At 37.6% G+C, this 14661-nt stretch overlaps 1 protein-coding gene across 1 annotated transcript in view; it reads left to right on the forward strand.

The window, feature by feature from the left end:
* The window catches only part of SNRNP200 (small nuclear ribonucleoprotein U5 subunit 200), a 38009-nt gene that overhangs the window by 22837 nt on the left and 511 nt on the right, over positions 1-14661 (forward strand). The window contains exons 27-44 of the mRNA XM_074287603.1: positions 123-277; positions 878-1067; positions 1383-1556; positions 2729-2889; positions 3327-3554; positions 4150-4341; positions 4438-4616; positions 4912-5063; positions 5557-5665; positions 7003-7111; positions 7536-7725; positions 9598-9762; positions 9955-10076; positions 10221-10364; positions 10451-10627; positions 10972-11132; positions 11255-11336; positions 14560-14652. Of these exons, the coding sequence (XP_074143704.1) occupies positions 123-277; positions 878-1067; positions 1383-1556; positions 2729-2889; positions 3327-3554; positions 4150-4341; positions 4438-4616; positions 4912-5063; positions 5557-5665; positions 7003-7111; positions 7536-7725; positions 9598-9762; positions 9955-10076; positions 10221-10364; positions 10451-10627; positions 10972-11132; positions 11255-11336; positions 14560-14652 (2783 nt within the window). The remainder of the gene's footprint in view (positions 1-122; positions 278-877; positions 1068-1382; positions 1557-2728; positions 2890-3326; positions 3555-4149; positions 4342-4437; positions 4617-4911; positions 5064-5556; positions 5666-7002; positions 7112-7535; positions 7726-9597; positions 9763-9954; positions 10077-10220; positions 10365-10450; positions 10628-10971; positions 11133-11254; positions 11337-14559; positions 14653-14661) is intronic.

Below are 14661 nucleotides of genomic sequence, written 5' to 3' on the forward strand. Positions count from 1 at the left end.
TTTGTATTGTGATCAAAAAAACTGCCAATCAACACATAAACATAATCTAGAGTATTACTTACTTATATGCTATATTAGATTGGCTAGGGTTTCAGCCATTGAACTTCCTCTTATTTATATAGGTGAGCTTATCCGCATGCCCAAGATGGGGAAAACCATCCACAAGTATGTCCATCTCTTCCCCAAATTGGAACTCTCAGTTCATTTGCAGCCCATCACTCGTTCTACCCTGAAAGTAGAGCTGACCATAACTCCTGATTTCCAGTGGGATGAAAAGGTGAGGTTTTATTTTGAGTAAATATTCTTAGATGGAATGAATAAGTTAGGTTAAGTACTTATGTACCATTCACTTTTCTAGGCTCTAGAAATAGTTTCCCAAAAGTCCTTATGCAGTTATAAAAAGCTTAGAACTGCACTAGAATTTTTGAGAAGCCTTTTATAGTTACAAGAGTGAGTCAGTCCCTGCCCTTATAGTTACAGTTTGTGTTCTATTGGAGGAGAGAGATATAGAGCAAAATTTTGAGCTGGAGAATCACAAAGTTTATGAATAGAGCCATAGGCTGTTAGTTGCCATGCTCTTTCTAGTAATAGTGTTACTATTAATTTGATTAGTGCACTTGGTGCAAGAAGCCAGAAAAAGGTATGGATGTTTGTGTGTGTGTGTACAAACAGTGGCAGGGCATATGATGAAGGTATAGGTCTTATCATCAAGCATTTATTAAGTGCTGACTCTGTGCTAGATACTGTATGGGGATACAAAGGATCTAGGCCGTGTTTGCTCAAGGAGCACAATTTAAAGGTAAATTTCAATTTACTAGAGTAATAACTGGATGGGAAAGCATTCCTTTCTGCTAACCATGTGTCCTTTTATTGTAAGGTTCATGGTTCATCTGAGGCATTCTGGATTTTAGTAGAAGATGTTGACAGTGAAGTGATTCTACACCATGAGTATTTCCTGCTCAAGGCCAAATATGCACAAGATGAGCATCTCATTACATTCTTTGTTCCTGTGTTTGAGCCACTTCCTCCACAGTATTTTATTCGTGTGGTATCAGACCGTTGGCTATGTGAGTACTGAAAACCAGCTCCTTCAACAAAAATATCTTCCCTTATGACTCCTAATCTTACAGTATCCTACTCCTCCTCCTTCTTTCTCTCTCTCTCTCTTTCTCTTTTTTTCTCTCTCTCTCTCACACACACACTCTCAAACTAGTAGTACTGTTCTGGGGAGGGCATGGTATTATATATTGTGATACTATAGAACTACAGAAATAGTACAGAATTACAGAGCTTGAGTTCCTTCTGCTAACTGCTAGCTTTGAAAGAATATGTATATATTAGAGATTGATAAGAATTCTAACTCCTGATTTCTTACATGGCAGCTTGTGAAACCCAGTTGCCTGTCTCCTTCCGTCATTTGATCTTACCTGAGAAGTACCCACCTCCCACAGAACTTCTAGACTTACAGCCATTGCCTGTGTCTGCTCTGAGGAACAGTGCCTTTGAAAGTCTCTACCAGGACAAATTCCCATTCTTCAATCCCATCCAAACTCAAGGTATCAAATCACCAGTCTGTCTCTCTCCCTCCTCCCGCCCATTTGAATCCCGTCTTGAGATTAATTCTGAAATGAATATATCCATGCCAAAAATTAGTCACATTTCTTTTCGAGACTTGCTATTCAGAAAAGCTAGCTATTGGAAAGACCTAGTAAATTTTCTTTTATGGCAGCACTTAAACCCATCATCAAAATTTAGAGTTTCAAAAGTTTTGCCATCTCAGAGCCCTCAAACTTTTGCTGCTTTCTTGGATTTATTATAGTGGATCCAACTTTTTTTCACATGCTTGTTATTTCTTTGGTTCTCATAGCTAATGCTAAAGACACATATAATATTCATCAAAGTTAGTGCTTGATCACAAGCCCAGTTTATTCCTGTAGGGTCACTGAAGGTTTCCTACGTCCCTTTCCATGGTCCCCACAACCATTATAAATGACCTGGAAACTTAGAAATATTTCTGTTGACCAGAGCAAGGTATGTGACTTTAAGAAATTATCTTTTAGTCAGTGATCTTTGGGCTAAAAACAGAATCAGAAAAACAGTATAGAAAATAGGTTTATTTTTTTAAAACTTGCTTTGTCATTTATTGTTAAAATGGCAGAAACTCTCCTTTGATCATGAGCTATTTCTCATTCCCATTCATTGTGTTCCTAGTTACTTGAATTGTCTTTGCTTTTTTAAATTTCAACAAAAATAACAGCTCTTTAAGATTTGTAAAACATTTTACATGTTTTCTCAGTTGATAATCACCCCTATGAAGTAGTTGTTATTATTGCTCTTAGTTTACAGATGAGGAAATTAAGGCACTGAAAAGCATGTGACTTGCCCCTGTAATATAGCTAAAGTTCCTAATGCATCATTGAAATCCAGGTCTTCTGAGTCCAGCACTATATATGCATTCTAGCCCTTACAAATAGGTAGATGATTTTCAGTTACCATTACTACCTGACACTGAGATTTCTATTGACAAGTTGCTCTTACTGCTTTTGTGTGTGAAATGAGAACTTAGTAACTTGTTGAATGAATGAAATAATTGCTATAATACCAGTGATGAAAAAGCTACTACTTGTCTTACAAGAGCATGTTTTTGTACAACTTTTATGGCCAGTAGTTTGTCTGGTCCTTCATTCTCCTCTTTTGGCCTTGACACTGCCATTCTTTTGGCTTGTAGTGTTTAATACTGTGTACAATAGTGATGACAACGTATTTGTGGGGGCCCCCACGGGCAGCGGGAAGACCATCTGTGCTGAATTTGCCATTTTAAGGATGCTGTTGCAGAACTCTGAAGGTCGCTGTGTCTATATCACCCCCATGGAGGCTCTAGCAGAACAGGTAAAAATACTGCCAGCCTTTCTCTGGTCATGCCCTTCCCAGAAACTATTCATAGGATCAGAAAAGGGCCCTGGAGACCAGCCTCTGAACTTCATTTAGATAAATACTCAGACAAGACTGAATCATGGTAGTAGGATTAATAAGTATCAGTGTTGGGTTTGAAACCAGATCCTCAGACTCCAAATCCAATCATTCTATTACTCTGAGATTTTTCCCTTGTTAATCCACATAAAAGTTCCCTTCTAAAACTTTCAGCTGATAGTTTTCCCCTTTTATGTTTCATTTTCTTCATTTGGGAGAAGAGATTCTTTAGTAAATCAAGAAATGTTTGTACTTAGACACCTGTATCTAAAAAGGTAGTTTTGTGCCCTGTCTTCTGAACTTTCTCTCAAAATAATTGAAGTGATGTCTTAGTTCTTCTGCTTTTCCCTTTCCAGGTATATATGGATTGGTATGAGAAATTCCAGGAGCGACTCAACAAGAAGGTAGTACTGCTGACGGGAGAGACCAGCACAGACCTGAAGCTTTTGGGCAAAGGCAATATCATTATCAGCACTCCTGAAAAGTGGGATATCCTCTCCCGCCGCTGGAAGCAGCGCAAGAATGTCCAGAATGTCAATCTCTTTGTGGTGGATGAGGTCCACCTCATTGGGGGTGAGAATGGGGTATGTATATAGTCTGTTAATAAAAAAATGAGAAGCTAGTACATCTTACTAGGACATTGTGGTTTGGGAATGCCAACACAGGAATGGGGACAATTTTCCTCATCTGATAACTTTCACTTAGGAAAATCATTTACTTTCTTAAAAATTCAGTGGAGAGAAGTTCTAAATGCTTTTTGTAGAGGTTATGGAAAATGACTTGGAACATTTTCCTTGTAAGGAATGGCTGCTTTTGGAGGTAAGTGGTAGAAAAAAAGAGACCCTTAGTTTTGATTAATAGTAATTGTAGCATTTATTGACTTAAAAGCTTTTTGAATTATATATTCATTCAAACCTGTGATTAGCATTTAGCTATTGATAGATTTCTTTTGCAGATGAAAAACTGGGACTTGGGTTATAATTTGCTTTAGGTTGCATAAGCTAGTAATGGTGGAGTCAAGACTCAAATCTAGAATTTTGCAACTTTTGGATCCATTGCTTTTTTTCCCCATTATGGATGGACTTGAAGCTTTTGGAAATGAAATAACTGTATTTTTAGAGGATTAACTAACGTAACATACTGCCTTTTTCTAAATTCATTTCCTTATTTCTCTTACAGCCTGTACTTGAAGTAATCTGCTCTCGTATGCGCTACATCTCTTCCCAGATAGAGCGACCCATCCGCATTGTCGCACTTAGTTCCTCCCTTTCTAATGCTAAGGATGTTGCCCATTGGTTAGGCTGTAGTGCCACTTCCACTTTTAATTTTCACCCCAATGTACGTCCTGTCCCCTTGGAACTACATATTCAGGTAAGGACTTACTATCATCCAATACTTGCCCTTCTATATCTAGGGAGCAGCTGACTTCATGACATTCATCTTTTCCCTTTTTCTTTTGATTCTTAGGGCTTCAACATTAGCCATACACAGACTCGCCTACTATCTATGGCCAAACCAGTATACCATGCCATTACAAAGCATTCTCCCAAGAAACCCGTCATTGTTTTTGTCCCATCTCGCAAACAGACTCGTTTGACTGCCATTGACATTCTTACCACCTGTGCAGCAGATATTCAGCGGCAAAGGTATGTTGCTTGTGTAGCAGAACTCTGGCAGGCAGAGGTTGTTTCCACCACCTTGCTGGGGAGCCAGATTTATATTCCCATCTTGGTGCAATGATGTCAAGTTCTACAAAATCCCCATATTCCCAGGAAAGTTTTGTGTTCCTAGGTAGGTCTTGTAGAGCTGTAGGCTCACCTTGCATTCCTTTCATGGCGCTGGGCAAAAGTAGAAGTACGGACCCACCCCCAGAGGCAAAGAACATGAATGCTTCATGCCTGAGAAATCTTTGACTTCTTTTCTCAATGTTCTTCTGAGCAGGTTTTTGCATTGCACAGAGAAAGATCTAATCCCATATCTGGAGAAGCTGAGTGACAGCACACTCAAGGAGACATTGCTGAATGGTGTAGGCTACCTGCATGAGGGGCTCAGTCCTGCAGAGCGACGCTTGGTGGAGCAACTCTTCAGCTCAGGTACACAACAGGCAGAAATCACCACAGCAACCATCTTAGAACTTCATCAGCCTCTCCTTAACCTTGTCTTTTTTCACTTTTTCATTTTCATTTCATTGCTGACTTTGGCTTATCATTTGTTTTTCTTACTTGATTCTCCATCTATAGTTCTTATTATTTGTTCTTCACAATAGCATTGCAGAATTTTAGGAAGCAGCCTCTTCCCTTTTCCTTGTCTTTGGAATCTATTGCAGGTCTCCCTATTAAGTTATGAAATTTCTTCCTTTTTCTTCTTTTCTCTCTACCAAACCAGGGCATGGCTATCTTTGAAGTAAATTTCTGTTGTGCTAGGCACACTGAATCAGTGGCCAGTTTGTCGAAGAGTAAGATGTAATGTGTGACAAGTCCGCCTTGCTATCTCTAGATCCTACATGTCATAACCTAACATGGAAGACCATAGATCCTACTTCAAGGAAATGTTTGGACTCATCTCTCTTCTTTCTATACTGCTCAGGTGCCATCCAGGTGGTTGTGGCCTCCCGAAGCCTATGCTGGGGCATGAATGTGGCTGCCCATCTGGTGATCATCATGGACACACAGTACTATAATGGCAAGATCCATGCGTGAGTACAGCACTTTTCCACATGGGGCTTTACTTCTAGCAAAGCAAAGAGATTACAGAATCAGTAACCAGATAAATAAAGATCAAAATTAGTAATTAGTGAAGTAAAAATGCAGCTCTTTTAGTCAACTTTGAGTGATAGCACTTCTCTTTACATTTTGGCAAATTGGAGAATATAGAATCATAAAATGTTAGATTTAGAAAATGGGCTATCTTATTATGGTTCTAAACTTGTGGGTTTGGTCTTTAGGGAACTGTAGAATTATTGCATATGGACAAGATTAAGACATAAAGAAATGCTGAGATAGAGGATTATAGAGATAATACAGATTTTTTTTTTTTTTTTTTTTTTTTTTTTAGAGGGAAAAATAGGACAGAAAATATGAGGGCATGATTTTTTGGGGGACAACCAGAACACATTTGTAGGCTAATATGGACCTAGGGAAAAGAGATATTGAAAATGGATCTCTTTAGTTCAACTAAAAAAATGGTGCAAGACAGAGAAAAGAATGAAGACTGAAAAAAGATCTTAAGAGGAGTCAAGAAGGGATAGGATTTAAGAACATGGGTAGAAGGATTAGCTTCAGCAGGTAGTAAGAATATCTTTTGAGACAAGCGGAAGAGGACACAAAGATTGGGAGAACTTTTTGTGGATGTTGGAAGATGAACTAGTTCTTTTTATAAAGCTTTTGTTTTTTAAGTCAAATAGGCTTGGTTACTTTGTGAGTGAGAGGTGAGAGATTTCAGGGGACAGGATGTAAGATAGTTACTAGGAAGAATGAGATAGGGAGTTAGATTGCTAAACCTACACTTAACATAGCCTTTTCATTTGCATATAAATTGGGCTACATAATACAGTTTTTTAAACTTATTCAAAAGATCTACAGAGGCCTAAGAACAGTAGAGAAAATAGTTGATGGATATTACTCCAGGGTTTTGAGGTTGCTGAGAATGGAAAATTATCATTGGATAAAAGAATGGTGTGTCTAGTGAGTCCTTAGAAATGGCTATCCAAAATGTCAAGACTGTTTGTGGAGACCTTTAAAGGGAGTTTTGCCAGTTTTGGGTTTGGCTACTTTTTGCAGCTTTTGTTGAACTCTCCCTGAGGGCCCTAATCCATGACGATGTGAAGTCACTAAATTTTTTATCCTTAAATTGAAAATTACAAAAATAAATTATATGCAGAGAAACTGTAAACATAAAATTCACAAATAATATATTTTACCTGTAACTTAGCCTACTATGGGAACATTTTAAATTATCAGGATGTATTCATTTTCACATTATCCTTATGTTTACATACTGTCTTATTTCCCTTCTTGCCATCTCTCATGTTAGTTATGTGGATTATCCCATTTATGATGTACTACAAATGGTGGGTCATGCCAATCGACCTCTGCAGGATGATGAAGGACGATGTGTTATCATGTGTCAGGGCTCCAAAAAAGTAAGTCCTGGGGATATGAAGAGCTCAGGAGAATTAGGCTTCAAAATGTCCAGTTACTTTGTTCTTTTCTAGATGATGGTCTCAGTCACATCCTAAATATCTCTGCTACTGTCTTACTTCCTAAACTCCTTTTGAGTTCATTTCTATGAGATCAGAGCAAGAAATTGAATTCTTGCGTCTTGTGTGTTTCCTGGTGCTATTTAGTGTTTCTAATTTTTGACTCTTACCTCTAGTTGATTCTGGCTGGTTCTGTCCCATGTCATTTCTTTCTCAGTGTTTTTAAGTGATGTTGCTTTCTTCAATAAGGAGATGACTGGGGATCAGTGATTGCTCCTTAAAACTTGAGCTTCTTCTAGTTTCAATCAGTGTCTCATAATTAAAGTAGGGTTCTTATTTTTCATTCAACTCTTGCCTTTTCTCTTAGGACTTTTTTAAGAAATTTCTATACGAGCCATTACCAGTAGAGTCTCATCTGGATCACTGCATGCATGACCACTTCAATGCTGAGATTGTCACCAAAACGATTGAGAACAAGCAGGATGCAGTAGATTACCTCACCTGGACTTTCTTATACCGGCGCATGACCCAGAACCCCAACTACTACAACCTACAGGGTGAGCTCATTGTTTTGAAGCCTTCTTCACCTTGACATTTCTATTGTTGGTTCTGGGCATCTAGCTCCTTAGCATTTCCCTACATCTTTTAAAATTCATTTATCTTTTATTATTATATATATATATTATTAATATATATATAATATATTATATTATTATTATATATTATAATATATTATATTATATATATAATTTCCACCAATAACTGTCCTCACTTGTCCTCCAAAACCATCTTATATGATGGAATTTAAAAAGTGAAAATGAGAAATTCAACAAAACTGATCAGTACATTGAGGAAATCTGACATCAGATTCAATATTCCATACCTATGGTATCGTTTCTGTGAAGGGAGGAAGGGGTATTTTATTATGCCTCTTCTCTGGAGCCACACTTGTTGTTTACAATTTTGTAATAATCATTTCAAATAAGTTTTTATTCATATCTTTTGTTCCTTTATTCACCATAATTTTCCTTAGTATCCATTCTGTTTTCCATCCCAGAAAGCTATCCTATATAACAAATGGTTTTAAAAGACAAAACAAAAAAGTAAAGAGGAAAATCAGTTTACCTAATGAATACATTTAAAAAAAAAAAACTAAAACTATGTAGAATGATCAACATTTGTCCTCCCACCTCTACAAAAATGTTGCGGTATCTTTCTGTATTTCTTTGAGCCACACTTGTTTTTTAAAATTTTGCCATCTTTTGATTTTGATTTTTAATGTCTTTAGTTCTTTCTGTTTACATTGTAAGCATGTTTATTGTTTTCTTGGCCTTGCTTATTTTGGTCTGTATCAGTTCGTTCTTTTCCATATTTTTCTATATTCATCATTTCTTTTATAGCACAGTAATACTCCATTACATTCCCGGACCCTAATTTGTTTTGTCATTCCCTGATCAATGGGCATATACTTTATTTCTAATTCTTTGCTTTCATAAAAAATGCTGTTGTAAATGTTGTAAATATTTTGTTGCAAATGTTGTAAATATTATGATTTACAGGAGGATTTTCTTAAGAATGGCCTCCTTTTAGTATAAGCCTAGTAGTGGAATCTCTGAGTCAAAAAGCATGGATATTTTCCTCACTTTATGTGCATAATCTCAAATTGCTTTCCAGAATGGTTTTAGTGATTCACAGTTATGCCAACAATGCACCAGTATGCCTGTCTTCACACAATTTTTTTTTTTTTTAACATTTATTATTTCCACCTTTTATCACCTTTGACAGTTTGGAGGTGTAATCTCAAGATTGTCTTGATTTGCATTTCTCTTATAAGTGATTTGGAGCATTCTTTCATGTGGTTGGTAGTAATTTTCAGTTCTTCTGAGAACTATTTATTCATATTTCTGAATACTTAACTAACTTATAGTATTTAGTTTCCATTGTTTGGTAATGATTCTTTTCTGTTTACTTGTAGTTATGGTATTTATTGCTTTTCTGTCTCTACGAACTTCATTTGGCATTCATTTTAAGTCATTCTGTGCTTCTCTGTAGTCATTTTTTAATAGCAGAGTAATATTCTATATTATATTCATGCTTCACAGTTTGTTTAGCCATTCTCCAATTGATGGGTCTCTGATTTGTCTTCACTTCTTTGCTACTGTGAAAAAAAATACTATAAATACTTTGGTATTTATGGAGCCTTTTTCTTTTCTTTCTTTTTTTTTTAAATGAGTAACCTCCTTGAGATATAAATACCTAGCATGCAATTTCTTCTCAAAGGATACAAACACTTTTGCCACTTTTTTGGGGTAATTCCAATTGCTTCTCAGAATGGCTTTACCTATTCACAGGTCCATTAGGAATATGTTAGTATAACTTTGACCAACATCCCTCTAGAATTGATTTCAACTGTTGTCTTGAATCTTTAGGCATCTCCCATCGTCACTTGTCAGATCACTTGTCGGAACTGGTAGAGCAGACACTAAGTGATCTGGAACAGTCCAAGTGCATCAGTATCGAGGATGAGATGGATGTGGCACCCCTGAACCTGGGCATGATTGCTGCCTACTACTACATCAACTATACCACTATTGGTAAGGGATCCTAGTCATCTGAGTGAAAGTTGTGCAGGAAGAACCTTAGCTAAGGAAAAAAGGGATGGCCACAGGTGGCTTACCCAAGACAGGATGAAATCTGTGAAATGTCATTGTACTTTCATGGTGTTGGGCATTTCTCTTCCTTTCTCCAGCCATCCTTGACTTTCTGCTAACCCTTTCTCTCCCCAGAGCTCTTCAGTATGTCTCTAAATGCTAAGACCAAGGTGCGTGGGCTCATTGAAATCATTTCCAATGCAGCAGAGTATGAGAACATTCCGATCCGACATCATGAGGACAACCTGCTACGACAGGTAAGGAGATAGAGGACACTAATCATGGTTCTGAGAGTGTTCAGACTGAGTACCTCAAGTTCCCAGTAGCCCTGAGTGTTTCCATGTGGCTGCTTGGAGCAGTGATCCTTAAACCTCACAGTATTTCTTTCTCTCTCTTACCAGTTGGCTCAGAAGGTGCCTCATAAGCTGAACAATCCTAAGTTCAATGACCCCCATGTTAAGACCAACTTGTTGCTTCAGGCCCATCTATCCCGCATGCAGCTAAGTGCTGAATTGCAGTCTGACACTGAGGAGATCCTGAGTAAGGTACTGTGTGATGTGGGCATTTGGGAATAGAGGGAAGTAAAGCAGTAGTGTCTGTGCCTAATGTACTTTTGTTTCTCCATCTTTAGGCAATCAGACTCATCCAAGCCTGTGTTGATGTCCTCTCTAGCAATGGTTGGCTGAGCCCTGCTCTGGCAGCCATGGAACTGGCTCAGATGGTTACCCAAGCCATGTGGTCCAAAGATTCTTACCTGAAGCAGCTGCCACACTTTACCTCTGACCACATCAAACGGTGCACAGACAAGGTAATCTGATTCTCAGACCGGAAGTATTGGGGAGATACCTGAGGAGGAAAGACCTAATATCTTAGGTGACTTTTGGGAGCTTAAGCTTTACCCAGGGGCAGAGGGAACCCAGCTATAATCTGAGAAAATCCCGGGTACTCATTTGACAATGAAGGTGCCACACATTAAGGTCTTAAAGAGGGTAACATATCATCTTCTAGTGGGGAAGGTGGGAAGTGTTTCCTCTATTTAGACCTAGTACTATTAGTAAAATTAATGAGTTTCCTACAGCAAGTTTTTCCTTTTCGTTGGTATTTTTCCTCCTTTTCCCCTGCTATCTCTGAACCTTCATTGTTGCCTTCCAGGGAGTGGAGAGTGTCTTTGACATTATGGAGATGGAAGATGAAGAACGCAACACATTGCTTCAGCTGTCAGACAATCAGATTGCTGATGTAGCCCGCTTTTGTAATCGCTATCCCAATATTGAGTTGTCTTATGAAGTGGTGGAAAAAGAGAGCATCCGCAGGTGAGTTGGGTGGCCCCAGAAACACCAAGAAGGAATACACAGTCCCAGGTGGATGGGAGACAGCTTTGCAATTTGCTCTGAGCCCATTGCATGGATAATGATGCTTTATTTCTTTCTTGCAGTGGTGGGCCAGTTGTCGTGCTGGTGCAGCTGGAAAGAGAAGAGGAAGTCACAGGCCCTGTCATTGCTCCCCTTTTCCCACAAGTAAGCTTTTCTGATTTTGCTAACATACAGATTTAAATCCCTTTTTCACTAACTAGCTTCCAAACATATCACTAAGGAAGAGGACATTTAGACTTACTAATATTCCTGTAAAAAGCAAAACTGCATAGTAGTTAGAGAGCTCTCCTTAAATCCAGGATATTAGTTTGGGTTCAGGTCTCACTTTTAACATGTTGTGTGACCTTGTGTAAGTCAATAATTTATAAAACTGCAAATAAGAAAATAGGTACCAATCTGTGTTGGCAGAGGATTTTTCTTACTAAAAATTCCAGACAAATTTTTAAAATACAGATTTATATTGCTAGAAGTCCTGTGGAGCCTTTGCAAACCCCACCCCACAGTTTTATTCTGTCTTTTACAGCTGGGGCTTGTCTAAGGAAAAATGAGGAAGCAGTTTCATTTTTCTTCTATTCTTCCTTCACCCACATTTCTAGAGCTGGTTTTAGGACCAAATTCTGAATGGGGGAAATTATGGAAAGTATAGTAGGACTGGTATTACATTAAGGGCACTGAGGAACTTGAAGCCATCTTCCTGCTTAGTGAATGTTGCAGGCAAGACTGATGCCTTCCTTTTCTCCTTCAACCTCCTGGGAGGGACCTTTCTATACAGTTAGAATACCAGTGGAATCCAATTAAAATGTAATTGGGATGTGTGATTCAGACATCAAATTTTGAAAGGCATTGTGCTAGAAATTGGAGTTCTCTCTTTTAGGCATCAAAAATTTTTTTAATTGTTTTTGATCAAAGTTTGGAAGTGATTTTCAAAAAAAGATTTGCACACTTTCCTTCCTTGATGACTTGTGGTTCATTATAAATGTTATACTTTGCTGTAATATACATAGATTCTTAGGAGCTATTGAGATATGTTGGATCTCAACGGCTTCACACTTTGTTAGACTCTTAAAGTTTTTGTGGCCAAAATAATTCTTCCCTTGATGACCACGTTACTCTTAATTATGTTCTTTGAATTTATTTAAACTAACACTTAGTACACCCAGTCCATTGTTATACCCATGTCTGAAGTCATTTCCAGCTTCAGTGCCAATTTTTTTAGCCTTTGAGAATCCAATTATTTATATCTTTTGAGTCACTAGAGTAGAACTTGAGTGGAAGACCATAATAGCCCTCATTTAGATTTCTATATCCAACTGAGTGTGTATTTTATTCCCTTTTTGAGACAAATCCAATGAAAGTTTATTGTCCATTCCACTCTCATTTTCCTTCACTGTAATAGATCTTTCATACTTCTTTATTTGATATAATTTACCCCATTCTGTTTCTCTTTATTCTTCTAGTACAGTCCTATTTCTTACCCTTAAATTTCTTTTTAATGTATAATTTTTCTAACTGTCCTAATAAGAGATATAGTTAAGTGTTAATAGGCATCATCTTCCCATTCAGGGATACAGTTTAAACTTATTGAAAACTTGTGTTTTTACTTTTCTTGTTTACCTTTTTATGTTTCTCTTCAGTCTTGTATTTTAAAATCCTATTTTCTGTTCAGCTCTGATCTTTCTATCAGGAGTATTTGAAATTCAAGAACTCTATTTCATTGAATTTCCATTTTTCTCTTTGAAAGATTATGTTCAGTTTTTCTGGATAGTTGATTTTTTGGTTGTAATCCAAGCTCCTTTGCCATGTGAAATTTCATATTCCAAGACCTCTAATCCTTTAATGTAGAAACTGCTAAATCCTGTGTAATCCTAATTGTGACTTTTCAATATTTGAATTGTTTCTTTCTGGCTGCTTGCAGTATTGTGTGCTTGACCTGAGTTTTGGAATTTGGTTATAATATTCCTAAGAATTTTCATTTGGGGATCTCTTTCAGCAAGTGATTGATGGGTTTTTTCAAGTATTATTTTACCCTCTTGTCCTAGGATATCAAGGCAGTTTTCCTTCAGGTGGTCCAATAATTCTTAAGTTTTCTCTCCTGGATCTATTTTCCATATCAGCTGTTTTTCCATTGAGATATTTCACATTTTTTTTTTTAATCTGTTTTTGTTTGATTGATTCTTAATATCTCTTGATTAGCTTCTATTTGACTAATTCTGATTTTTAAGAAATTATTTTCTTCAAGTTTCTTTCCCTCCCCCCCCCAATTTGGCCAATTCTGTAGTTTAGGGGGAGTCATTTTCTTCAATGAATTTTTGTATATCTTTTTCTATTTTTTTGTGCTTTCTTTACCAAGCTGTTGCCTTTTCTTGATTCTCTTGCAGAACCCTCATTTTCCCCAAGTTTTCTTCTACCTCTTGTTTAATTTTTTTTCCCCTGAGGCTAAGGTTAAGTTACTTGCCCCAGGGTCACACAGCTAGGAAGTGTTAAGTGTCTGAGACCAGATTTGAACTCAGGACCTCCTGAATTCAGGGCTGGTGCTCTATCTATCCACTGTGCCACCTAGCTGCCCCTAACTCTTGTTTAATTTTTTAAATCTTTTTTTGTGTTCTTTCAGGAGGACTTTTTCGGCCTGAGATCAATTTTTGTTTCTCTTTGAGGTGTTGTATGTTGGTCTTTTGATCTTCCTGTCACCACAATAGTTTTCTGTGGTCAAGGCTTTTTGGCGTGGCAGTGGGATTACTCATATTCCAACTTATTTATTAAAGTTGAGTTGTGTTGGTGTGTGTTCTTCACGCGTGTGTGTGTGTGTGTGTGTATGTTTTCTCAGAGGTTGTTCAAGAGCTATCAACTCACCTGCTGCACTGGTGCTAGAGCTGCCAGGGCTTCGGTTCCTGCTGGCTTGCTTAGGTGTCACCTGGACTGGGCTGGGCTCTTCTATCCACATGAGACATACCTTTCCTGCAGTCTTTCTAAGTTATCTTGAGCTAGAAATTTTTTTCACTGTCCTTTTTAGGGCTGGGGTGGGGGGAGGGAGAGGCCTGTCGCTTCAGAATTCATTGTGAAGCTTGATTGAAAGTCGTTTCTAGGGAATTTGGTGAGAGCTCAGGCAAATTCCTGCTTTCTCTCCAACATAGTCAATAGCCCTCATTTATATAACACTTTAAAGAGCTATGTAATAGCTTACCTTTACAATCTTGTGAGGTGAGTAGTACAAGTACTTTCTACCTTTTATATAGACATACTCAAATTTAAGAGACATGAAGTAACTTGTCTAGTTATGGTTAGTAGATATAAAATGATTTCATTATAACAAGTATTGGATACAGATTTTTTTTTTTTTTTTTATTAAGAGCCTTGTTCATTTTTATAGAAACGTGAGGAGGGCTGGTGGGTAGTGATTGGAGACTCCAAATCCAATAGTCTCATCTCCATCAAAAGGTTGACACTGCAGCAGAAGGCCAAAGTAAGTGAA

Source organism: Sminthopsis crassicaudata, chromosome 2 (assembly GCF_048593235.1).
Source record: "Sminthopsis crassicaudata isolate SCR6 chromosome 2, ASM4859323v1, whole genome shotgun sequence".
In the NCBI taxonomy this organism is placed as follows: Eukaryota; Metazoa; Chordata; class Mammalia; order Dasyuromorphia; family Dasyuridae; genus Sminthopsis; species Sminthopsis crassicaudata.